This window comes from Pogonomyrmex barbatus, unplaced genomic scaffold (assembly GCF_055798465.1).
Source record: "Pogonomyrmex barbatus isolate J1 unplaced genomic scaffold, ASM5579846v1 scaffold4, whole genome shotgun sequence".
Lineage (NCBI taxonomy): Eukaryota > Metazoa > Arthropoda > Insecta > Hymenoptera > Formicidae > Pogonomyrmex > Pogonomyrmex barbatus.
Window position 1 is genome coordinate 4344610 of NW_028297138.1, and position 25963 is coordinate 4370572.

Here is a 25963-nt window from a genome sequence, read left to right on the forward strand (position 1 = left end):
TTATCACTATTTTATCAAAAATATTAAATAATATACGTATGAAAGTAGATGCATGCATAGTATGATTTTGATATTGTAGGAGATTCCGGATATCCGTTGTTATTATACTTATTGACGCCAAAACTAAGGCAGCCAGAAGGATCACTTTCAGTTCGTTACATAAATGCTCATGTAAGGGCTCGATCATATGTAAAACGAGCTATGGGAATGTTAAAGGGACGATGAAGGTGCTTGAGAAAAGAAAGAGCATTGCATTACTCGCCAGAAGTTTGCTGGTAAGATTTATATACTAATTGTATTTTGTAAATACTAATATACTAGTACTAATATTTATAATGATATTTAATAATAATATTTATAATGATTAACAATTTCAACTTTGATTGTTAATGCTTGCTGCGTTGTTCAAAATACTGCAAAATTTTATAACATACCATAGTCTGAAATATATCTTGATGAATTAAATATAGAGGATAGAAATATTGGAATAAATAATATAAGAATGATATGGTATTGAAGTACGAGAACGTATTATTAAATACTATTATAATTAAAAAACATCAAAAATTAAAATTTGTGACATGTTATAAAATAATAATGTATGAATGCGTCATGAATAAAATATCTAAAAGTTAGTAATTTCAATTAATTTATTCATTTAGTAATATGTAATTTACCAATTATTCATAAACTTTCTTACATTAATTAAATATTACATTAATTAACCTTAACATTAATTGAACAACATTTATAAATTAAAGTTGCTACGAAGATCATCACGTAATACGAAGGGTCGTTCGATAAGTCAGGTAAAAAAGCAATAAGATCACCTATTTTCCGGAAAATTTTTTTTTACTTTTCGACGTAGTCTCCTTGGAACTTTACACACTTAGTCCAATTTTTTGATTTCTTCGGAAAAGTAGAATGTCTCGAGGCCTTCAAAATATGCATCCACAGCAGCGGTGACCTCCTCATCGGACGAAAATTTCTTTCTCCCGAGCCAGATCTTGAGGTTTGGGAATAGAAAGAAGTCACAAAAAGCCAAATCAGGAGAATAGGGTGGATGGGGCAGCAATTCGAATCTTAATTCATGCAATTGCGACTGTGGAGGTGTGAGCCGGAGCATTGTCATAATGAAAGATGACTTCTGCGCGCCAATCTCAGCCGTTTCGTTTGCAGCTCTTCATACAAACGATTCAGAAGTGTAGAATAATATGTTCCTGTGACTATTTGACCTTTCTGTAAGTAGTCAATGAAGAGGATTCTTTGGGAATCCTAAAAAACAGTGGTCATTATCTTCCCGGCCGACAAAATAGTCTTTGTCTTCTTCGGCGCACATTCACCAGGCGCTGTCCACTGCTTCGACTGTTGTTTTGACTCGAGTGTGAATGATGGATCCAAGTCTTGTCTACGATCACGAATCTACGCACGTACGCACACACAATAGGAACTAAAAACCATTATAATTTTACTAAATTTATTTTGTTACGTTGTGTCGACTACACGATTCTTCTCTTTTGAGAATCGGTTATTAAAATTTGATTAAATAAATAAATAGTAACCAAATCTCTATTTTGTTGAGGAAAACAGGAAGTAGGAAATGATAAGCACGTGCGCGGCGGGTCATGTAACCTTTTATAATTTCGGAAAACGCGCAGGCTGCCGATCGTGTGGCTGGAATTAATAGATAATTTATTACTTTGTTTTTCTGGAAAACATGTGCAGTCAGTCACGTAGACATCAATAACATAAAGAATTTCCTCAGAATTATATATATATACATATAAGGGCACAGCGTCCAGTTCAGTCCAGATTTTTTAGTCAGACAGTCGGTCACTCCGTCACTTTGCCAGTGCGCAATTTTTCGTGTGTGAAATTGCAAGTTAGGACTGGCCTGATTGCCACGCCAATATTCTCGATCTTCAGACTCATTCTTAAACGAGAATTTTGTCGCCTACTATAAGAGTAAATCGAAACCTTTTTTTTTATTTATTAATTATTATTCCCTCATACGGTTACGACGCGGTACGGGTTCATTTCGAGATCGCAAAACTCCACTTCACGGTTTCTCTCAGCTCCTTAACACCTTTCTACACTTTATCCCTTTCTCTCTCTCTCTTTCTTCTGCCGTCTGTCCAAAAGTTCGCTCTAGGATACGTGGTCGCCAAAAATTTCGGTGAATACTCTCTTTCTCTTTTTCTTTCCTGCCGTCTGTCCAAGAGTTCGCTTTAGGATACGCGGTCGCCGAATTCGGTGTATTATATCCCTTTTCTCCTACTTATAGTGTTCCGTTTCAGATTACCGGCTCTTCCCGACCAGAAGCGGACGAACAGAACCTTAAAACACTTAAGTGTCGGTCCACAATAGGTGATTTAAGCTTTAAGAAGTAAGAAATTGACCAATTATAATCGAATATGAAAAGAATAATCGACTATGATTGGTCAATTTCTTACCACTTAAAGATTAAATACTTATTGTGAACCGACACTAAGGCGCAAAGCGAGCAAAAGACTTCGCCGTGCATCCACCCTCACCTCGGAAGAAGTTATTGGAACAAACATCGCCGTTCCCCAGGTCGAATCGCACTTGCAGGCACCTTCGGAATCCTTCCCGATTGACCTCCCCCCTCCCTGCAGAACAACCATTCAAACAGACCATTCAAAATTAATTAACGAGCTGACAGAAATAGAATATATAGTTTCAGCTCCAGAATCTCTCCTCGAATCCTCTGCTCGCCTTTTCCCCGATATCTCCTGCAAACCCCTGAATCGAAATCCCTTTTTTCCTATAGCGCCCAGTTATTCACCACTGAACCACGATCCCCCACGCAATCTCCCCTTCTAGATTTTAGCGACCTATCCCCAAGTTCCTGGGAGCAAGAAGAGTATTCTTTTCCTGCCGAGCTATTGGAAGAATCCTGCCTCTATTGTGATTTGGAAACTCCTTCCCCGGAGGAGGATCAGGACTATTCCTCTGCGTAATTCTCCGAATATAATAACTTATCATTTTTGTTTTCACTCAAAACCCCTTTTTTTACATAAAACACATGTATATTACCGGGCAAGATCCTACACTACACTTATCAATATTAGTAATGTATCTATAACATATCAAAACCAATCTTTCCGTAAATTCTTGCCCTCAGAAACGATGATCTCAGAAACACTGTAAATCGCGGTATACACAAACACATTAATTATTTATATACATATATCTCAATATAAGTCCCAAATTGCAAATTCAGTCTCGAATTAAATTCTTTTTCACATGTTGACCAAAATTGTAATCGTTAGCCTTGATCATAATTAAATATACATTATTCCTAAAGTGACTTAATTATTTATCAACCTTCTTTCGTTCCTCGTTATCCCAAAGATCGTACGAAGTTCCAGGTAAAAGGGATTAAGTTCCCTGACTTGAAAAACGGACCAACTAGCGCACGTCTGGGTCACGATGTCACGAGTCTTTATTGCTGACCTAGTGCCGAAGCGTAGTCAGTACGCTTTTTGACTTATCAGTTGACCCTCATAGGAGCAGCTGTTCCGTCCTTCCGAGCCCATCTGTATTTCGTTATTTCTTTAATTTTCTAATCTTTTTGGACTAGACTCTCTGGCTCTCTGAATGTGACTTCCGAACCCTGGGTTTTCGAATAATGACTTTTCACACTCTGCGCTTACGAAATTATGTCCCGTATGGAAAAGAACTATGAGAACTATTGAGAACTATTGAGAACTATTGAGAAATATAACTATTCAGAACTATTAAAAAAACTATTGAATTTTTGTGTAGTATTATTGTGTAGTATTACATTACTATTGGAAACATGAATAGTTTACTATGTTGGATGAATAATTATTATAAGCATTTACTATTCATTATTATTAGAATTATAAGTAGTTTACTATTAGAACAAATAGTAACTGTCGGCACTTACTATTTATTACTATTAGAATCGTAAATAATTTACTATTGGAGCGAATAGTAATTATAAGGATTTATTATTGTTTACTATTAGAATCATGAGTAGTTTACTATTCTACAACATTTGGAACAAATAAATACAAGTTACTAATTCACGATTTTCATGAAAAATCGTGGAAATCTGATATTAGTATTGAATGATATGCCAGTTACTCTGGATAGTATGCGGATATCCTGATTAGTAATCATTTTATTGTATTTTTTAAAATAATGTTATGATGTATGTACAGGATTGAAAGATATCTATTAGATTCGGAAAAAATTAACGGAGACCGACTGGATTTGAACTCGGGATCCCTCGTCTACCAATCCGACACTTAGTCTGCACGACCACGACGGCTCCTCTCTGTTAGTGTTTATATTCCGAATCTCTTTCATGACCGTTTACGGTCGTCTAATTCTTACAGTTCGGCCATTCTGGTATTACATTCGTCCCGAATGTACCGAGTCTTCCTCTATCGGATTTTTATCCGAAACTTAGAGCTTCTGCTCCCGACTTTCGATCACTTTCTTGAACGACCGACACGACTCCTTTGGAGTACTACTCCACGACTTTTTTCCCGTTCATTTCTCTTGAACGACCGACAACGACTTTGGAGTACTACCCCCGACTTTTTCCGTTCACTCCTGAACGATCGACTTGTCAGGTAACATAGACTGAATCTTCTCTGAGGTAACATAGGCTGAATCCCACTTCTGAGATTGAAAGATATCTATTAGATTCGGAAAAAATTAACGGAGACCGACTGGATTTGAACTCGGGATCCCTCGTCTACCAATCCGACACTTAGTCTGCACGACCACGACGGCTCCTCTCTGTTAGTGTTTATATTCCGAATCTCTTTCATGACCGCTTACGGTCGTCTAATTCTTACAGGATGTTATCTTATTTTAAATGACGAATTGAGATTTTTCGAAAATTGAAAAAAAACGGAAAAACATTTGAAATAAAAGATATACGTTTTGAAGAGAAAATAATGGTAAAATTAATTTTCGAAAAAAGTCAATACATGATTTCTCCGAATATTTTGCATATAAAAGTATTAAGATAAAATTGTCAAAAAATTAATAACTTTACACTTTATTCTTGCACATTTCAACATAAAATATAAAATATAAATTCAGTCTATTCAGTTTATTCAGTCTATTCAGTCTTTGCTATTATATCTTAATATAATATTTTATTCATAAAATAAAATAAATAAATTAGTGCATAGAAAACATATAGTTGTTTTTAAAAAAGAATTATGCAATTACATGTTTTTTTTTTTAAAAAGCAACAGCATTTTCCTTACATCAATTGATTTCTCTCATTATTTGGTGCAAAAGATTAAGAAAAAGTAATTTACAAGATTATTTTATATTTTATATGGCAATATATCAAAATAGAGTGTAAAATATCTCGTAAATTATTAATTTTTCGACAATTTTATCTTAACACTTTTATTATAATATAAAATAATCGAAAAAATTATATTTTGTAAAAAAAATCATAATTTCACTTTAAAAAATGGCAATGACTTTCATATGACCGTAAAATCATTTTTTTTCAAAAACTAATTTTACTATTATTTGTCTCCCTTCAGACTGTACAATTTTTATCTAAAATTTTCTTTCGTATTCTCTACAGTATTCGAGAAATTTCTTTGTCATTTAAAACAGGGCATTCTATGTATATTCTTATATAACTTTATATATTCTTATATATATATATATATATATATATATATATATGTATATATATATATATATGTGTGTGTGTGTGTGTGTGTGTGTGTGTGTGTGTGTATGTATATATAAGAATATATTATAGAATAACGCAATTTTTATAGTAGGATTATAACTTGGTGCCAGTTATTGATATCAAATCTTTTATACAAATGATATCATTTGAGTCGAGTTGGCAATGTGGAAACAAATTTTTTTGTTTCTTAATTAAAGCTAGTATCAATTGAGTTAGAATAGGAAGATTCTTCAATAAATACAAAGATCACAAAAATACTAGCACTTAGATTTTATCTTTTAGTTTGATCATAACTAGAATTCAGTTAGATATAGCAATTTCGTAACACAATTTTGTTTAAAGAATTAAAATTACTACCACATAGGTTGGAGTAAAAAGAATCTTCATGAATGAAGATACAGAGATCCACTTAGATTCTATTTCTTTAAAATAAAAGATATTGTCAATTAGATTCTATTTTTTAACTTGGTCAACAACAGTTTTTTTTTTCAAGTCCACTATACTTGACACCTTTTTTTATCTTTTTCTAAAAAGATAATTTTATAGTGATATCAAACATTTTGTAATATTAACCATCTTTCTATATTCGAAAAACGCGTCTCGATTTTTATACTTGACTTTCTTTCTCTAATACGCACAACGAGAGTAAATAGAATAGAAAACGAAAGAACGAGCAAGATAGCATATTTGCTCTTTTTCCACATGTCCGATTGGCAGTCAACAATGTCGTTGAGTTTCGCGGCAAGTTTGATAATTGGTCGTGTCGAAGTGTGATGTTTATGCGTTATATAAATACTGAATATGACATCCATACGATAAAAATAAAAATTTTCAAAATGACGGTAGAAAAATTTTTAAATTAATGTATAAAATTGCGTTATTTATGATCCTCTAAGTTTATAGAACATGAAAATGAGAAAATGAAAAATGACCTTGAAAATATTTTTGGAATTTCAAAGTCACACCTATACCAAAATCTTAGTTTTAAATAAATATATATAAATGCTGAATTTGAAATCCGTACGATTAAAAATAAAAATTTTTTTAATGGTGGCAGAAAAATTTTTAAATTAAAGTATAAAATTGCGTTATTTACGATCCTCTAGGTCTATAAAACATGAAAATAAAAAAATGAAAAATGACTTTAAAAATATTTTTGAAATTTCAAAGTCACTATGCCAAAATCTTAATTTTAAATGAACATATAAATGCAGAATTTGAAGTCCTCCCTCTTCGGGGGAGACAGTACGGGCTTCGCGAACCCGGAGTACCCGAGCTGGTGTGTATGGAAGAGAGAGAATGGGTTTTGGCACATGTGAGACACGGTGGAGGATCCTTGGATATTCCTGGTAGACTAACCAAGGGGGGAGTAGTAGTCCCCCAACCGGGTTGGGAGGTGGAGGCTGGCGTTGTGATCTCTAGGATAGTAATAAGGGTAATCGTAAGTCCTGTAGCCTCCTTAGGGAGACTGCAGGCAAAGATCCCGTGAACTCCCATGTGATGGCCGCTCCCCTCCCAGTGGAGGGAGCCTATGTCGGGATTGAAGGGGGCCTAAAAGCGTGTGTGTGGGGAGTTATGTGGCCAGTATTCTCCCATACCCGGAGCTGCATAGGGTAAATTGCAGCACCGTCTAGTCCGGGACACGGGTGTCCGCCCTTCGGATGGGTACGGGCCTGTGTAGTAGGGGTGACGTAAAACCTTAGCATCATTTATGGCGCGGGCCTATCCTGTAACCTTTTTGGTTAGAATCATTTTGTACGGATAGGATGGGCCGCCTGATAAACCACTTCTCGGCTTCTGTACTCTTAACTAGGGACTTCTTTACAGCGGGGAAGTGGCTGCACCGCGGTGTGGCTCCCATGATGGGCGAACCGCTTTTCTACTACAGGCAATATGGATAGTGCTATTAATATAAACCAGGCTGGATCTACCTCAGTGACGACTGATGTAGATTATTCAAAAGGACGCGAACATGGACAAGGAAGGGAACTCGAGTAAACCTCGAGTAATTAGCTGCGAAGAGGTGAAAGTCGAGAAGTTGCGACCGGATATACCTTCCTCTTCTCGAAAGGCTGCTTCGGTGGACGACATCGTTATGTCACCGACGGTCGGTGATAAGAGTGTTCCGGAGGTGGAACTGAGTGCCTCCGATTTGAGGGCACTAGCTCCTCCCAAACAAAGAGGTAGACCGAGGAATCCCAACTACAAGCCCCCCAGGAGGCCCGCTCCGACTAGCGCAGATCCTTCTTAGGCATTGAGCGAAGAGGGTTGGTTCGTTAGACCAGACGATGACGATGCTATGTCTACAACTAGCAGTAGCTCTAAGACTAAGAGGAAGAGGAAAGCCACGACGCTACCCGAACCAGAAAGTTGCTCGCCCGACGAAGAATCCGCAGACGACCCAATAGACACGCTTGCTCCTACCTATAGATTGGGCTCACAGGCGGTGCAGCTGGTCGATAATGTGGAGCTAATGCGATCCAAATCCCCGCGGATCCAGAGTAAAATTTCGGGTAGGATGAGGAAAAACCTTGCGAAGATTAAAGAGATAACTTGCATATTATCCGATAGGGCGCAATCGGGCGGTAGTGAGGACAGGACTAGACAATCCGTGGCAAACATGGCTAGAGAAATTAAGCTATTGAAAGAGGAGATTTCTAGGCTAAAGGAAGATAACAAACAACTAAAAATCGAGAATAAAAAGACGAGAGAATATTATGAGAAACTGATGGCTCCTTCTACTTCTTCCAGGAAAATATCTCTGTCTAGTTCTCCACCTAAGAAGTGCAGCCCTAATTATAGTGAGGTCTGTGCAGCCTCGAAAAAGCCTGAGGGAAGACAATTCCCAGAAATTAATAGCAAGGAATTAGTTTCGCTAATCACGGAAAACGTAGTGAGATCCTTGAATTCGTTATACGGAGTACACTTACTGGTTGGCGATAGTTTGCGTAGTGATGTTGACTCGGGGACTCCGGCACCTGTAACAAAGAAAATGGTGATAGTGGAGAGAAATAAAAAACCCAGATTAAATAAAGAGTGGCCATCTCTGCATAAAACTCCTGGAGAAACGGATCCCTCTATATCCGAGACGATTTCATTCACAGCAACGGATACGGAGGTGGAATGGATACAAGTGAACAAGAAACGGAGGAAAAAGAATAAGAAGAGGGAAACGAGGGCTTCGCTTCTTCCCTCCTCTCTACCCAATCGGGGGAGAGGAGGAAAGGGAACCCCTCGCGAGGAAGGAAAGAGTGTCATAAGGGAAACGAGGAAGCAGGAACCAGCTGTGGGACAAGGATTAGCTAGGAGAAGTGGCATACCGCCTGAGGACAAGAGGAAGCCTCCTAGAACGGCCGCTATCACCATAAAATCCACTCAAGGTAAGTCTTGCGACGAGGCATTCTTTAAAATTCGCGAGATGATTTCCTTATCTGAATTGGGTATTGACCGTACAAGAACTAGGTATACTCAATCGGGAGATTTGTTAATAGAAGTCCACGGAGAGAATAACGAGAAAGCCGATAAACTGGCGACAACGGCCAGACAAATAAGTTCCAGCGTCGTAATTTCGCGCCCGGTAAAGATGGCTAGCATTAGGATTTCTGGGATTGATAATTCTGTTAAGGAAGAGGAAATTGTCAAGGTGGTATCTCTTCAGGGCAGGTGTAAGGCCAGTGAAGTCAAGATTAACAATAAAATTCGAATGAAAAACGGTCTTCTCGTCGTATGGATGCGTTGTCCATTGTTGACGTCCATTAAATTGTCCAGGTTAGGAAGAATCCAGGTTTGCTGGACGGAAGCTAGAATAGACTTGATGGAGGAACGTCCGGTTCAATGTTATAGATGTCTCTCGTTCAGGCATTTAAGCCGTAGTTGTAAAAGCCCAGTGGACCGAACAGGTACTTGTTATAGCTGAAAAAGGACATTCGTCAAATTCTTGTGATCATGAACCGAAGTGTATTCTCTGTTTCGAGGCCGGCCTCCAATCGGATCATAGGTTAGGAAACAATAGATGTCACGCGCTGAAATTCCCTGACAGGATGAAACCGGTGCGAAGACTGGAGGACTGTAACAAGACGATAGAAATGGAAATGATTTATAAATCCTTAAAAATAAATTTAAACCATTGTAAGAGGGCACAGGATCTCATGATGCACTATGTGAAAGAAATGGGAATTAGCCTGGTCTTTGTCTCTGAGCCATACAGGACTGAAGGAGGAACAGATTAGTATGTGTCTGCCTGTGAAAAGAGCGCAATCCTCCTGTTCGATGTTACCGGTACCTCCTTTGTCTCAAGAATCAAATCTGGGAATGGCTTTACAGCCCTTAAAGTTAATGACCTAATGGTTAGCTGCTACTTCTCTCCTAACCGCTCCCTTGAGAAATTTGGTGACCTTCTGGCCTCTACGATCTGATACGTTTCTACCCGATGGAAAGAGTTATCATAGCCGGAGATTTTAATGCGAGATCAACGAGCTGGCGTGATACGATTACTAACGATCGAGGTACATTGTTGGAGAGGTGGCTTGATTCGACAGGTCTGGTTGTGGCTAATAATAGCTTGAAACCTACTTGCGAAAGGGACCAGGGGATGTCGATCGTTGACTTCACCCTGGTTTCAGGCAGGGTGGTACGAGACGGCTTTACATGGAGGTTGATGAGTGACCTGGTATCCTTCTCGGATCACAGATACATACGTTGGCAGTTTGAACGCTTTGAGTCGCGAAAATTTAATATTTTTGTGCGCAAAGACTGGAATCCGGACAAAGTCGATCCTGACAAGCTCAAGGAAGAATATCTTAAATGTGCTGATGTACTATGTGATCCTACGAGTTTAGCTAATGACTTCTCTCATTCGCTCACTCAATTGTTGACTCGTGTCTGCGACTTGTCAATGCCTAGATCTAGACAAGTGCATATAAGAAGGGCCTATTGGTGGAATGAGGAGATAGCCGAATTACGTAGGCTATGTATTCAAACACGACGGAAGCTACCAGAGCTCGAAGACGAAAAGACCGCAATCCGCAGCAATATAAAGACCTCCGGCTGCAGTATAGTCAACGGTCTCGGAATATGAGGATTGCGATCTCGCGCTCTCAAAACCTGGCCTGGAGTGAGCTACTGGAGGAAATAAACTCCAATCCTTGGGGCAGGCCGTACTTGGCAATAATGAAGAAAATCCGAGGTTTGGAGTACAATGCTCCACTGGATTATTTGTCCTTTGCCAAGATCGGCAAGGTGGTGAGATCGCTCTTTCCTACCCGTATGGCCATCAAATAGAATAAGGATGCACTTGGGGTCCTGGACGAAACTATTCCTGCAGTGCTCGAAGATGAGGTTACAGCTGCAATAAAGAAGTCCTGCTCCCGCAAGGCGACTCCAGGATTAGATGGCTTATCAGCGCGTATTTTAAGGCTTTACTGCTCGCTGGACTCGACGCGTTTTGTTAAATGTTTTGATAAATGTATGAGGGAAGGCGTATTCCCCTCCGAATAGAAGCGAGCGCGCTTGGTTTTACTGCGAAAGCCGGGTAAGTTGGATGACTCACCGTCGTCTTTTCGTCCAATTTGCCTATTGAGCGACATAGAGAAGATCTTCGAACGTATATTGTTTAATAGGATAGTTTCCTATCTAGAAGGAGGCCTCCAGAGCCATCTACAATATGGCTTTAGGTCTGGTAGATCAACGATGCGATAATTAGGATGTAGCGTATAATCCGAAATCATACTAGCGAAGGTGAATATTGCTTGGCTATTAGCTTGGATCCGCAATGTATTCAATTCTTTGGCCTAGAGGCAAATTATAAAAGCGTTAAAAGACAAGCAGGTACCGTTGTACATAATACGTGTGCTAATGGATTACCTATCTGATCGTCGCATCTTAGCGATTAAGAAGAGCGGCCGCTACACAACGCACTTAATGACGTGTGGTGTTCCTCAGGGTTCAATCCTGGGCCCACTGCTGTGGAACATCACATACGACAGTGTATTGAGCGTTGGAATGCCGTATGGTTCTTACACTTTGTGCTTTGCGGATGACACGTTGATCATCGTTAGCAGTAGGAACTTTAATTTGTTGACTTCTAAAGCTAACTTAATCTGTGATTTAATGATAAGCAAAATTAAAAGTCTAGAGGTCGAAGTTGCTCCTTCTAAGACGGAGGCTGTATTGTTTTGTCCAGGTAGTAAGGATAAAAGTCTCACTTTTTTGGTGGATGGGGTCTCTATCCAGTCAACCGATAGGATGAAGTACTTCGGTATTGTAATCGACAATAGATGGAAATTTACTCATCACTTTGAGATGGTATCGGGAAAGGCGGAAAGAGTATTATCGCGACTGGACCTTTTGATGCCCAACTTGCGCGGTCCTAAATTTGATAAGCGTAAGTTGTACGCCAGCGTAGTGCACTCCATACTATTGTATGGTGCTCCGGTATGGGCCACGGATGAAGTCCTCACTAAGAGGAACTTAAAGTCGATTGATCGTATACAGAGGCGTGTAGCGATTAGAGTTATCTCGGCCTATCGTACGGTATCGTTAACGGCATCACTGCTTTTAGCAGGAATTCCTTCCTTCGCCATCTTGGCCAGGAGCAGGAAAAAGGTGTGATCGTATTTCGGAATTAGAATTTAGACACCAATGTAAGTTTACCTATCAAGCAAGAAATGTTGTTAAACTTAGAGCTAAGAATGACATAATTACAGAGTGGAGAGAAATGTTGACTGAGATGTTTCCGAACGATGCTGCGTTGTACACTCGAAAACTAGTAGTTCCACACTTGGAGGAGTGGTTATCCAGAACTCATGGGTTTTTGTCATATCGATTGACGCAGGCATTGACGAATCATGGCTGTTTTAATTCATATTTGTATAGGATTAGAAAGTTTTATACAAAGCATTGCGAATTTTGTCCTGCAGGACGGGACGATGCTGGTCACACGGTGTTTCGTTGTGAGGCATGGTCTTATTTACGCGAAGAAGTTGAGCGAAGACTCGGGAAAAGATTATCTGAGGGAACGTTCGTCGAATCTATGTTGTCGGGACGAGACGAGTGGCAATGGATAGAAACAATGATAGGTGAAATCATCTCTCTCAAGGAAGATGCGGAGAGACGAAGACAGAATGCGTTGGTCGTGGTGGCCTAGGGGATCGGTTATGCCGATCGCTCGGTCCAGTCGCGTAGTCATATCTGTCCCCCGTGTGGCGGATCGCGTTTACGCGTTTCCCGCATTCCCGCATGTGCGCGCCTGTCATGGGGTCCGATGGGAACTGGTTCTTACCTGATTCCTCTTCCCGCGACGTGAATCCTCGCCCTTCCTGGTCCTGGGATCCCCGGTCCTGGTGGTGGTGTGGATATCCGAGTATTGGATTCCTGTAGCAATCAAAGAAGTTAATTAATAGTCGTAATTGTTGGGCTTCGGTTTTACGAGCATGGCTGGATGGGCCCTAAAGTTGTGCCTGTGCCTGTGGCGTCCCGGGGGTTCTATCCGTAAGCCTTTAGTGTTGTATTCGTATAGAGGATGGTTTTAGTGGGTAGTACTTGGCCAGCAAATGAGTCCCACACTCTCTGGAAGGAACGATTATCTTCAGGGGCGCGTAAATGCATTTCTCCTCCTCTCGCAAAAAAAAAAGAATTTGAAGTACGATGAAAAATAAAAATTTTCAAAATGGCGGCAGAAAAATTTTAAAATTAAAGTACAAAGTTGAATTATTTACAATTCTCTAGGTCTATAGATTATAAAAATAAAAAAATAAAAAATAACCTTGAAATTATTTTTAAAATTTTAAGGTCACCTATGTCAAAATATTAGTTTTAAATGAACATATATAATCTTGAATTTGAAGTCCATATAATTAAAAATAAGAATTTTCAAAATGGCGGCAGATAAATTTTAAAGGAAGAGTTGCAGAAGAGATGCAAAGATATGCGGAAAAATTGTGGAAAAGTTGCAGAATAATTGTAGAATAGTTGTGAAATGGATGCGGAATGGTGAAAAGGTTGTGGAAGAGTTGCGAAAAAGGCGCAAAGATATACGAAAAGATTGTGGAAGAGTTATGGAATGGTTGCACAATAATTATGAAAAGTTTGCGGAAAAGTTGCGGAATGATTGCGGAATAGTTACGAAAAGATTACGAAAGAGTTGCGGAATGGTTGCGGAATAGCTGCAAAGATATACGAAGATTGCGGAAGAATTGCGAAATGGTTGCAGCAATATACGGAAATTGTAAGAAAGGTTGCAGAAATATGCGGAATGATCGTAAAATTATATATCGACCTTGCGGATAAATCAGGCCGATAAGTCAGGGACCCAGCGAATATTGATTCGCTATTTGCTAATAGATCCTACAGTGATTTATCAGTCTGATGATCCACTGGGTCGATAAGATTAATAGTGACATCTCGTGACAGACGTGGCAGTCGTACAAAGACGACTGCCCGTAATAATGATAATGACGACGACGTTTCTTAAAGTAAAAATTTCCAAATCGGATTTTGCGTAGCAATATCTCTGCTTGTAGCAGAGGGCACGTAGCAAAAAAATAAAAATGCTTTTATTACGCAAGTTGAACTCAAGCTATCGATCAAGCTTACTTAGAACTTGATCGGTTTAGCCGTTATTGAAATTCGGTAATTTCGAATACTTGCATCTTGCCGACTCGCGTAAAGTCACAGGATAGTGTTCTCGGTTGACTTGACACCCGAGACACTACTGTGTCTCCTGATGTTAATGAATTTTTTTGACAGCTATCACATGGTATAATATGTCGTTGAACAGATATTTTACGATGTTATGTTGGGATAAGTAATTGTAATATACAAATAAGTTCCGAAACAGATATAATTTCTTAATAAGAATGTCATTGTATATTTCTGTGATATTCTCGATGTTGTAAGAGGACCCTCGTAGTGGAACCTTTACTACTTGTCATATCATCATGTCTGAGCGCGCGAAATATCAGCTCTGTGATTAGTAAATTTTAATCGCCAATAATTTAAAAACTATTATAGCCTCGATATTTTCGTATTAGAATTTTTGTTTTAGAATGTTTCGAAGAATCTGCTCTTAAAAGGAATCTGCGTCAATTTTGGAACATCCTGTATATATATGAATTATTGTTTGAGAATGGACGTAATTATTATAAAATACGCACCGAATGGGGTATGCCGCGATTAGTTTATGACTATATCACAGATATCACAGCTGACTAATCTTGCAATCCTCAATAAGGTAAGAGTCCTTGAGACACTTTTATACACGAAACGAGCAGTAATAATCTCGCGGATATTAATACATTATGAAATGTGTATCATATAGAATGTAACATTTCTTTTTCATTTTTCATGTAAGCATTTTCACATGAAATTCGTCACATGAAAAGTAAAAAATAAAAATGTTTCATGATCGCTACCAAAGTCTGCAGCGACATCCGCTCGCAGACGATTGGTTAAGCCATACAATGTAATGCTATAGTAAAGGCATGAAATACGAACTGGCATCTTAACAAAAAGTAATGAAAAAGTACAAAATAATATTTCTACAGATTTATATTAATATAGATTTATATTAAAGTTGAATACTGAAATATTATTTTAAAGACAATTAATAAAAATGTTTGACAAGTAATTAAATATAATATATAATACTTTAAGATAACAGATAAAAAGTACCACATAAATTTAAAAAATATAATAAGATATAGTCCATTTGTTATTACAAATGCTTCGATGCATTTGATTAACCAATTGAAAATCAAAGAATTTTATAATTGACCAATCAAGAATTGCTATGAAGCATTTGTAGCACTAAGTGGATTGCACCCAATAAAATTGTTGGAACAATCAATAAAAAAAGAGAAATCAGGAAATTTGCTAAGAAAAAAAGGAAACTGACTCACATTGTAATCACAAAAAAATTGAAAAAATACTCTGAGTATTTCAAGTATTCATATATAAAAAATAGCAATAGTACAATAAACAACATTGCTCATGTCGAGGAACGCTTTCTCTCTATATGCTATCTCCTTCCAACTATCTATATCCAGTCGTGCGTTTTATTTCTATTGACTGAATACAGATCACGAAAAATTCTACACATTATGTCAATAATAAATGACGGTAATTAAAAAAATTTTACACTAATAATATAACGACGGAAATAATAATTAACGGAATAATAATTAACTAATTAGTGTTTTTCATTGGGCAGAACCGAGTACGCACTGGGAACTCGGTGCAGGACTCGGTACAACCCTGCATCGCTGGTGCAAGTTTTTTGCACGCCCATTAAAACACTCGCAATGAGTGCATAATATTAGTGCATTTTCCGCTTCTTAATCTGGCTTAATTCAACAAAACAAAAGTCCACTTTCAAAATGAATACTTCGAAAAATTTGTATCTGATAAAATAAAAAATAAAGACAAATAAATTGGAATTAACATTTTAAGATTATTTTAATAAAAAAAACTATACAAAAAATTATTGAATAAGTATACCCACACGAAACATGATGTTCATTAGAAGTCCACATAATCTTCACTGGCTCCATATGACTCCCATATAGCTTCCATATATCTATCTCTATGGTAGAAGTCAGATCTCTAATGAAGATTTGGTAGAGCTTCATTAGAGTTTCATTATGGAGGTAGTATAGATCTCCATTAGATGTCTATATAGATGTCTGGAGAATATATGAATAAATTACAGATGTCTCATGAAACTTTCATGGATCATATAGAGCTTAATTTGAGGTTTCAGATCTTTTGTAGATGATTACTTTATGGTAAAAATTAAGAATATATACCTATAAATAAATTACAAATTTATTGCATATATTTTATTTATTCGTATTTAATTGTATATAAATGATCACCAAACACATATTTCATCGAATAAGAGAAATATCTCATGTATTTAACACAATCAACAAGTATTAAGTGTACAAAAAAGTTCTGAGCTTTTTTTGTAAAATTCAATCTTTATTCAAAAACAAACAAAAAAATATTAATCAGCGAAACATTCCCCGTTTGCATCAATGACCTTTTGCCATCTTTCGGGCAGCTTGCGAATTCCTTGATAATAGAAGCTCACTGACTTCGACTTCGATAAAGTCATCAATGCATTTTCGTATCTCTCCAAATCTCACGAAATGTGTATCAGCCAAATGATGCTGCAGCGACCGGAATAGGTAATCGGAAGGCGCCATGTCTGGGCTATACGCCGCGTGCGGGAGAAGTTCCCAGCCTAACGCAAAGATATGGTCCTGAGTCGCTTTCGCAACATGTGGTCGAGCATTGTCATAAAGCAAGATCACTTTACGACGTCCTTGGCCAGTAAATGGCCTCTTTTCTTCTAATGCATCGCTCAAATTGGTCAATTGTTGTTGGTAGCGGTCTGCCGTGATTGTTTCATCCGGTTGTAACAACTCGTAATACAACACACCAATCCCACCAGATACAGAGCAAAACCTTCTTGGCGTGGATATTGGGCTTTGGCGTCGATGTCGAAGGTTGATCAGGGTCAACCCATGATTTTCTACGTTTAGGGTTATCATAATGAATCCACTTTTCATCGCCTGTAATGATTTTGTGCAGAAAATCTTTTTTCCGGAACTTTGAAAGCAAAATGAGTGCAGTGTCATGCCGACGATTTTTTTGTTGTCTTCGGACAATTCATGCGGAAACCATCTGCCTTCCTTCTGAACCTTTCCCATCGTATGTAAACGTACGGAAATGATTTGCTGCGTAACGCCAAGCTGTTCTGCAAGCTCCTTTTCAGTTTGCGCAGAGGTTTATATCCAGCAGTGCTTGCAATTCGTCCGTTTCAATCTTTTTGGCGTTCAGCACGCGGTTCATCTTCAAGACTGAAATCTCCTTGGCGAAATTTTTGATACCATCTTTTACATGTAGTATGACTTACAGCGTTCTCTCCATATGCAGTACAAATCATTGCAGTGGCTTCAGCAGCATTTTTCTTCAGATGAAACGGATGAAGTGGATGGAAAATCGAATATGCTCTTTTGTTATTGCCATCGTGAACACTACTGATTTTTGAGGTTATGTGCATCAAACGCCAAACCGTATGGCATTTTAGAAGGCCAAATGTCAACGTTTTAAAACCGCAAAAGGGCGGGAAGATATAAAAATTTAAATTGTTATTTCGGTTGTATGAAATCTAAAGCTCAGAACTTTTTTGTACACCTAATATATAAATAGAAGTAAATAGAATAAACATTCTTCAAATAAATATCGGGAATTGTTCAATAAAACATAAAATATTGGTTTAATCGTTCAAATTTAACTCGCCTTCAAAATAGGCCCCATTTGATATACTTATGCCAACAAATAATCCAGTTGTCGAAACACTTCTTATAAGCACTTTCAGATATGGCCTGCAGCTCCTTTTGCAAATTTTGTTTTATGAGTTCAATGGACTTAAAACGTCTTCCACGAAGTGATAATTTGAGTTTTGAGAACAGGAAAAAATTACATGGGACCATATCTGCGAATACGGTGCTTGGTCAATAATATTTGTTGAGTTTGTTGTCAAAAATTCGCGTACAAGGGTCGATGTGTGGGATGGCGTGGTGCAAAATCCAAGAATTGTTCTTCCACAAATCTGGCCTTTTCTGACGAACATTCTGTCACAAATGCCTTATAACGCCCAGATAATGTTGTTTGTTGACTGTTTGTTTCTCTGAAAGGAATTCCGAATAGACAACAACACGATAATCAAAGAAAGCAGTCAACATGATTTTGATTTTCGAGCGACTTTGACGTGATTTTTCGGTTTCGGCTCGTTATCGAAACGCCATTCCGAAGTTTCTGGCTGGTTTGCATGTCAAATCCATAAATCCATGTCTCGTCATCTGTTATAATGCGTTTCATGAATGTAGACGTTTCCGAATTGGCTCATTTAAGCATGTCTTCAGCAACCTGTTTGCGGTGCTCTTTTGGAAGAAAATTCAGCTCCTTCGAAACAAGCCGTGCCACGACTCATGCCCAAAACATCAATTAAAATGATACGAACGGGTTCGTGAGACATGTCCAGATCCTGAGCCATTTCTCTTAAACTTGAATGACAATTTTCTATCATCATTTCTTTCATTTTGTCAATGTTTTCGTCAGTCGAAGGCATTGAAAATCGACCGGAATGACAAGTTTTCAACCATTTCTTGACTTTCTTTGAATGCTTTGAATGTCACTCATATACTCATGTTTTCGATAAAGCTGACTCACCATAGGCTTTCTCCAACATTTTCAACGACTCAACACAAGAAATTTCGTTGGCAACCACACAAAATTTGAATCAAATTCTTTCTTCGAGATTTTTATCCATTTAAAAATTGCAAACTTGAGATCAACTCAAAACCAATAGTTGTAAACTAACTGACAGATGGCGCCAAAACTCTACGTGACAATTAGATACATTGGTACTAACTTACAGCAAAAAATTTGTTTTCATACCTTTTGTGCGGACTTTTGAAATTCCCGGTATTTATTTAGCAGAATGTATACATAAATTTATAAACATTACTCACACGGAATATAACATTAAAAGTTCGTATAATCTTGTCTCATATAATCTTCACACCTTTATATTAAAACGGTCTCACTTTCGCGGATAACTTCGGATAGCCAGATGTGGAGAGCGACGGAGAGATCGGACGGATAACAATCTTTTTATTGTTGTTTAATATCCGCGATGGTGTTGCGACAATGGTTATAATAATGTTGCTAATCTAAGCTAGTCGCGATAATTTGTGCAAGTACGATAAAAATGATCGATTAGTTACCTTGTACGATATCAATTCCTTAATACCGCCCTGTATAACGCGGGCGCGAATATTACGTGACGCGAGACGGGTGACGTGTGGTCGGTATGTTTTTGTCGGTGCGTCGCCAGGTGCGATCAGCTGAACTTCGGAACACGCGGTGGGCGCGTGATGAATTCTGCAGCTGTTTTGGAACAGCTGATTTTGACGCAGGGAATGTCTTCGGGATATCGTCACTCTGACGGCGGGAATCGGGAGCTCCCGCCTGCTAATCCGTCGACTTAGGTGGAAGTGCGTCGGATGACCCAACAAGACCAGGGAGTACTCTGGTGCTTGGAAGTTGTTGTCGAGAGCGCTCGACGCTACGTAGCTACGCTACGGGAAGCACCCCGATGTTTTGCTGGTCGTCAGGGAGCGCCCTAACAAATGTAGCGATTGTGTCGGGTGCTCCTTGACACGTTTTTGGAAGATATGGTTCGGAGATGGGATGGCAAATCGCAGTCGCACTCGGCCATGCTGGAGTGCTCCTCAGTACTTCACGATTCCCCAGATAGATCATGGTAGATCGTGATCGAGCGCACTCAGTCGTGCTGGAGTGTTCCCCAGTATTTCACGATTTACCTGCTCAGTTAAGGATTGGAAGCGGAGCAGGGATGATTCCTGTTTGGTAGCGCAGCATTCGGCGTGGCGCGGGCGGCGTGTTCTGCAAAGCTGAGCACGCGTTTGCCGAATGCCCGCGAGATACCTCGGAGAATCTCTTGTTGGTGTGATTAAAAAATGGGCGCAAAGCGCTAGTTTGCGATGACGAGTCACACTCCGTTCGATGATCGGCAATCCTCGGCGGATGGTGTGTCGAGGGAAGTTGAATAAAGGAAGCGAGAGAGGGTCACTTCGTTACAATATATATATATATATATATATAGCAACCTTCTCCAATATGTGTTTATTAATTTTCCTCAAAGCCGTCCATAATTGAGCCATACAACTTCTATAAGAAGTACGTCTACGTAGGCAATGAGGATCTAATGGAAGTTAGTGTTTGTCCACAATAGGTGGTTTAAGCTTTAAGAAGTAAGAAATTAACCAATCATAATCGAATATGAAAAGAATAATCGACTATAATTGGTCAATTTCTTACGGCTTAAAGATTACATACCTATTGTGAATTAAGACTTAGAAATGCGGAAATGGAATTTCTAAAAGATTTACTGGAGAGTTCATGGACGTTTAATGGAAGATATAAAAGTAGTAAGTGGGTAGCCATAGTCCATCAAAACAAACCTCCACCACTTTCTCACTGGCGCCAGGGGCGTGAGCCTCCCGCTCAAAAACTGACAGTCACGTGAAAATAAAGCGTTCTTATTGTTACGTCCTGATTGTCCGTTTTTAGGTCAATACATTTAAGTACTTTACCCTGGGATTGGACCAGTTTGTAAATTAATCAACTCCGAATAGGAAACGATTTTTATAAATTTTGTATCGGGGATCTTTCTTATTAATTTGATTATAATTTGGATAATTTATCTCGAAATCAATTTTTCTTAATTTATATTTAGAAATTTGCTTAATTATTTTAGGTTTAGTTTGTCTTTCCAAATTTTTAAGTTTTAGGAATAATGAGAAGGGATCTTTATTTAAAATTATCGTTTGATTTAACTGAAATCTTAATCTTTTAATTTGAACTTTGCGCCCTCCTCTTTTGGGCATGAATACTTTTGAAATTAATTATTTATTATTAAGATTCTAAATTCAAATTATTCAATCGCAACATCATTGGCTGCGACTAAATGATACGCTACGCTATTGTTAGTGACCGAATTTGGATTTAGAATTATGATCTTGATTTTAATTAAGAAGAATTTAAGATTTCAGTTTTCCCAATTATTTTAGTTTAAAATTACCTTTATTTAATCAAGGAAGGTTTTAAATTTAAATTCTCCTAAGAGAAATATTACAGAAATTGATTATAAATTTAAGAATTTAACTCTAAAGTTGATCACGTACGACTTATGAAATGACTAATGTCACCGCCTAGTTAGTACTCAAAAGCGCGGTGCTGTTTTTTCCGCACTCATATTTATAAGTGGAAATGATCAGAATTCCCGCGCGAGCTTCTCACCACTTCTTTCTTTCAAACCCATAATTAAGAGGGGGAAGGTTCTTTCTCAGAGGTGTCATCTGAATCTTCGTTGGCAACAATCGAAGCCTGGTACTAACAAGAATTCAATCAATAAATCAATAAATCAATAAATCAATATTTTATCATATTACGCACATTCATTTAAAATTATAAGATTTAGATAGCCGTGACATTATTGACCAGTGGGCGTAGCAGGTGATAATTAGGTAATTAGTGGGAGCGTTCTGATTGGCTGAAACCATAGCGCGGCGTGTGATTGGCTCTGCCCATAGTGTCCCATGTGTATGATTGGTTACCGAAATGCTAGACGAAAAAGTAGAGGAAGGAGGAAAAAGTGTCTGGAACTGCTCGGGGACCGAAAACAAAATGGCGTCTGCGAAAAAGAAAGATGGCGGACGTGTAAAAGGAATATACTTGATGAGAATGGAATGCGATTGTTATGACACGAGGGATAGAACGAGGAAAAGGAAATTAATTTGCGGATTTTTATTACGTGTATGGAATATAATCACGTTTTTCTTATGATGAAAGGTTTCGGCGCCTCATAGCTAGCGAATTTAAATAAATTTCTCGAGTCGTTTGACATTTCTTATAGTATAGAAGAAATGTATAAACATTTTGAAAACGAGAAGTTTTCGAGTGTAATAACCGTTAGAAATTATTACGATGGTAGTCTAAAAAGTTTTGAGCCTTAACATGAAGATGACGTTACTCGTCAAAACCATTTTAGTACAATAGTATATGCTTTGAAAGACTTTTGTGAAAATTTCAGCCATTTTGGACGCTCAGTTGTTGTTTGACAGTCGTTTGTGTCAGTCAATGTCAGTGTATTTGTAAAAATGGAAAAAATTGAATATCGTGCCGTGATTAAATTCTTACATTTGAAAGGCAATACGCCTGCGTAAATTAAAATCGAGTTGGACGCTGTTTATGGGGACTCTGCCCCATCATTTGTCACCGTAAAAAGATGGGCAGCTGAATTTAAACGTGGTCATATCAGCTTGATGATAAGCGTTTGGGACGGCCAAAAACTGCGACCACTGCTGATAACATCGAAAATGTTCACCAAATGGTACTGGACAACCGTCGAATCAAGGTTAGAGAGATAGCAGAGGCTATGGGCATATCGAAAGAACGCGTTTGTCATATATTGATTGAAGAATTGGATATGTGCAAGCTATCCGCGCTATTTGGGTGCTGCGCTTGCTCACTTTGGACTAAAAACGAATTCGAATGAACATTTCCAAGGCCCTGTTGGAGCGGTTCAAGTGAAACGAGTCAGATTTTTTTGCGTCGATTCATAATTGTAGATGAAACTTGGATCCACCATTATACTCCAGAGACAAAAGAACAGTCAAAACAGTGGACTGCAAAGGATGAACCTGCTCTGAAAAAGATGAAGACGGTTCCATCAGCTGGCAAGGTAATGGCTGTTTTTTGGGATAGTCACAGAATTGTGTATATCGACTATCTTGAAAAAGGTAAAACAATAACGGGAGCATATTACGTATCATTACTTGATAAGCTGAAGGCAGAAATGCAAAAAAACGGCCGCATTTGAAGAAGAAGAAAATGCTATTCCATCAAGACAACGCATCTGCTCGCACTTTGGCGGTCGCCATGGCCAAAATTCATAAACTGCACTTCGAATTGGTTGACCACCCACCGTATTCACCAGATCTGGCCCTCAGCAACGTTTTCCTGTTTCCTAAGCTTAAAGTTTCGCTTGGAGGACAGAGATTTTCATCAAAAGAGGAGGTCATCGCATACGTAAACGCCTATTTTGCGGAGCAAGACGCCAACTACTATTTGCAGGGGTTAAAGAGGTTAGAATATCGATGGGAAAAGTGTATCGACTTAAAAGGAGATTATGTTGAAAAATAAAAGTATATTTAATCGAAAAAAGTACTTGTTTCTATGTTAGGCTCAAAACTTTTCAGACTACCCTCGTATTTATCGAGTCATATGGTATTTGGGGGAGGAAAACAGGAATGGACAGGTTCGCACTAGTTTCTGACGACGACGAACTTGGAGTTATACGAGGCTTTTATAAAGCTATGACAAACACGCGGACTGAAAAAATTTTAGTAGTAAAAAATAAAAAATCTGGAGAAGGAGGAGGAGGAAGAGGGGGGAGGAGAAGGAGGAGGGGGAGGGGAGGAGGAGGAGGAGAAGGAGGAACGAGAAGCCAAAGTAGAAGAGGAAATTAAAGAAACACCTCCTGCTGGTATATAATCTTTTTTCTTAATTTCTCGATTTATGTATTTAATTTTAAATTATCGAATTTAATAGGAACTCCTCTCCCCTATTCTTCATGTGAGAAGGAGACGGCAACGTTAAAAAGCGAGTTACCTCCGTGAAAAATATTATGTATGCACGTTTATTAAATTAAATACGAACATAATATTCGAAGCAATATCGAAGTATTTTCTATAAAGTAAAATTTTAATTTTTATAACTTTTGTGCAGAAGCGAACATTGAAGAGCCACAGCATGGAGGAGGCCGAATATTTCCTGCTCAGGAGAATTCGAAAGAGGAAGAGAAGGAGGGGGAACACAAAACAGTTGACGAAGAAAGGGAGAAGGAGGTGGAAGAGAAATAAGTGGAAGAGGAAACAGAGGAGGAGAAGGGAACAAGCGGAACGGTACCTCTGAGAACAGATCAGAAATTTTAATTTATTATTAATCGAGGAAATTCACGCCGGTTTAGAAATTTCAAGATATTAGGAAGAGAGGCGATATTCCGTTTGCGTCCGCTATCCGAAGGAGTTATCAGAGTATCGAACTTTATAATTGGCTTGAAAACGCATTCGCTGAAATTCATGCCTATGCGTTGCATCCTCCGAACCGCATTACGTGGGATTTTCATTCGATTCGGAGGATTTAACGCATGGACCGGCGGGATTATCGTTTCGATCAGCACGCGACTTAACTCATGAAAACATTTAGTGTCTTCAGGGTGAGTTCAGTAGCGCAAAGCGCTAGTGGTCTCGCCAGTAGTATCGCACAGAATTTTAACGTATGCGTTTTCAATGTCACAATTAGTCAAATTTGCAACACGCCCTACAAAACATTTTACTCAGATCTGTGGCGCCCTTGCCCCCGGTCGCTGCTCCGCTGCCTCGCGCGCTCGCCACCGAGCGCCACCGTCCACCGAGGAAGCAGATGTTGGTGCCACGACTAATGTGGTAACTTCCGCTTTCTTCCCCATCGGCCATTACCACGCTCATTGTGTCGAATGGCCATTACGTGCTAATCAACGGACATGCAGCAGCCACACGTCTGGTGGAGAGAAGAAAGAGAGAGACTCCGGCATCTTCAGTGTCAACGCGTTACTGTGTCGTGACCGATACGTGACAGCAACTGTGCAGTGTAAAGTGTCGTGTACGCGACGAAGACTGTGGAGTGTCAAAAGTTCTGTCTCGCCGGCTCTGTGCGACCACGTGCGGTGCGCCGCACGTGTTGCGCTGAGTGCTCGCCGTCTCTCTCACTCTGCGTGCGCCTCCATCTCTCTCGCTTGCATGCGACACGCGAGTGCACTCGTGCTCTCTCTTTCTCGCTCGCGCATGATCATGTCTCATCTCGCTCTCTTTCACGCGTGAGAAATGTCTCTCTCTCTCTCTTGCTCATTGTGTTCCGTTGCTCTCGCGCTCGTGAGTGATCAACCGAGTGTTTCTCTCTCGCTCGCGAGTGACATCTTTACTCGTGTTTTCGCAGGCGTCGCATCCGTGTCCTGCGTTTAACCGCATCGCCTAGTTCCGTCGTTTTATTCGCGCTTACAATTGTGCCGCCATCAATTTCCGCGTGCACTCCGTTTTACCCGCGTCCGCGTTCCGTTTTGCTAGCACTCGTGTGCCGTCTCGTTTTCCGTCCGTGTCGCGTCTCGTTCTAGTCCGCGTTTTCCGAGCGTTTCGCGAGCGTCTTGCGTGCACAAGCAGCGTGCGTTTCAGGCGCTCCGCCTTTCTTTTGCGAGCGGCATATATTTTAGTGCGTTCTTTCTTTTCTTTATTCTTTGCGTTATCTCGTTTCTAGTATTTAGTTCTCGAACGTTCCTCCGTGTCCGCGGTGCCCTTGCTGGCATTGTACGTTACGTGAAAATAACATTGTCACGCGCCGTTCTCGTGTTCGCGATGCCCCTGCTGGCATTGTACGTCTTCGATCTCTTTGTTCTGTGTTATTAGTTTTTAAGCGTTGTAAATATCGCGTCTTTGTTTGGTTAACATTGCGACTTTGATACGTTCTAGATTTAACGATTGTGTGCTCAAGAATAAACGTGACCGAGTCAGAACTTCGCGAGACGTTGCTGGCGACGGTCGGATAACAAAA

General features: G+C 39.1%; 1 protein-coding gene across 1 annotated transcript; it reads left to right on the plus strand.

Annotated features, from left to right (window-relative positions):
• The first annotated feature begins 82 nt into the window (after positions 1-82).
• On the plus strand, positions 83-25963 carry LOC148935705 (uncharacterized). The gene is made up of 3 exons (XM_089080677.1): positions 83-275; positions 24107-24282; positions 24721-25963. Exons 1-3 carry the CDS (start codon positions 222-224, stop codon positions 24827-24829), a joined length of 339 nt encoding a protein of 112 aa, XP_088936803.1. The 5' UTR covers positions 83-221; the 3' UTR covers positions 24830-25963.

Bases quoted from the DNA above. Each gene is read 5' to 3' on its own strand.
- LOC148935705 (XM_089080677.1), top strand. From the start codon at position 222: ATGAAGGTGCTTGAGAAAAGAAAGAGCATTGCATTACTCGCCAGAAGT. The intron at 276-24,106 runs GTAAGATTTATA...ACTTTTGTGCAG, and splicing joins TACTCGCCAGAAGTTTGCTG to AAGCGAACATTGAAGAGCCA. The intron at 24,283-24,720 runs GTACCTCTGAGA...CATTTTACTCAG, and splicing joins AGAAGGGAACAAGCGGAACG to ATCTGTGGCGCCCTTGCCCC.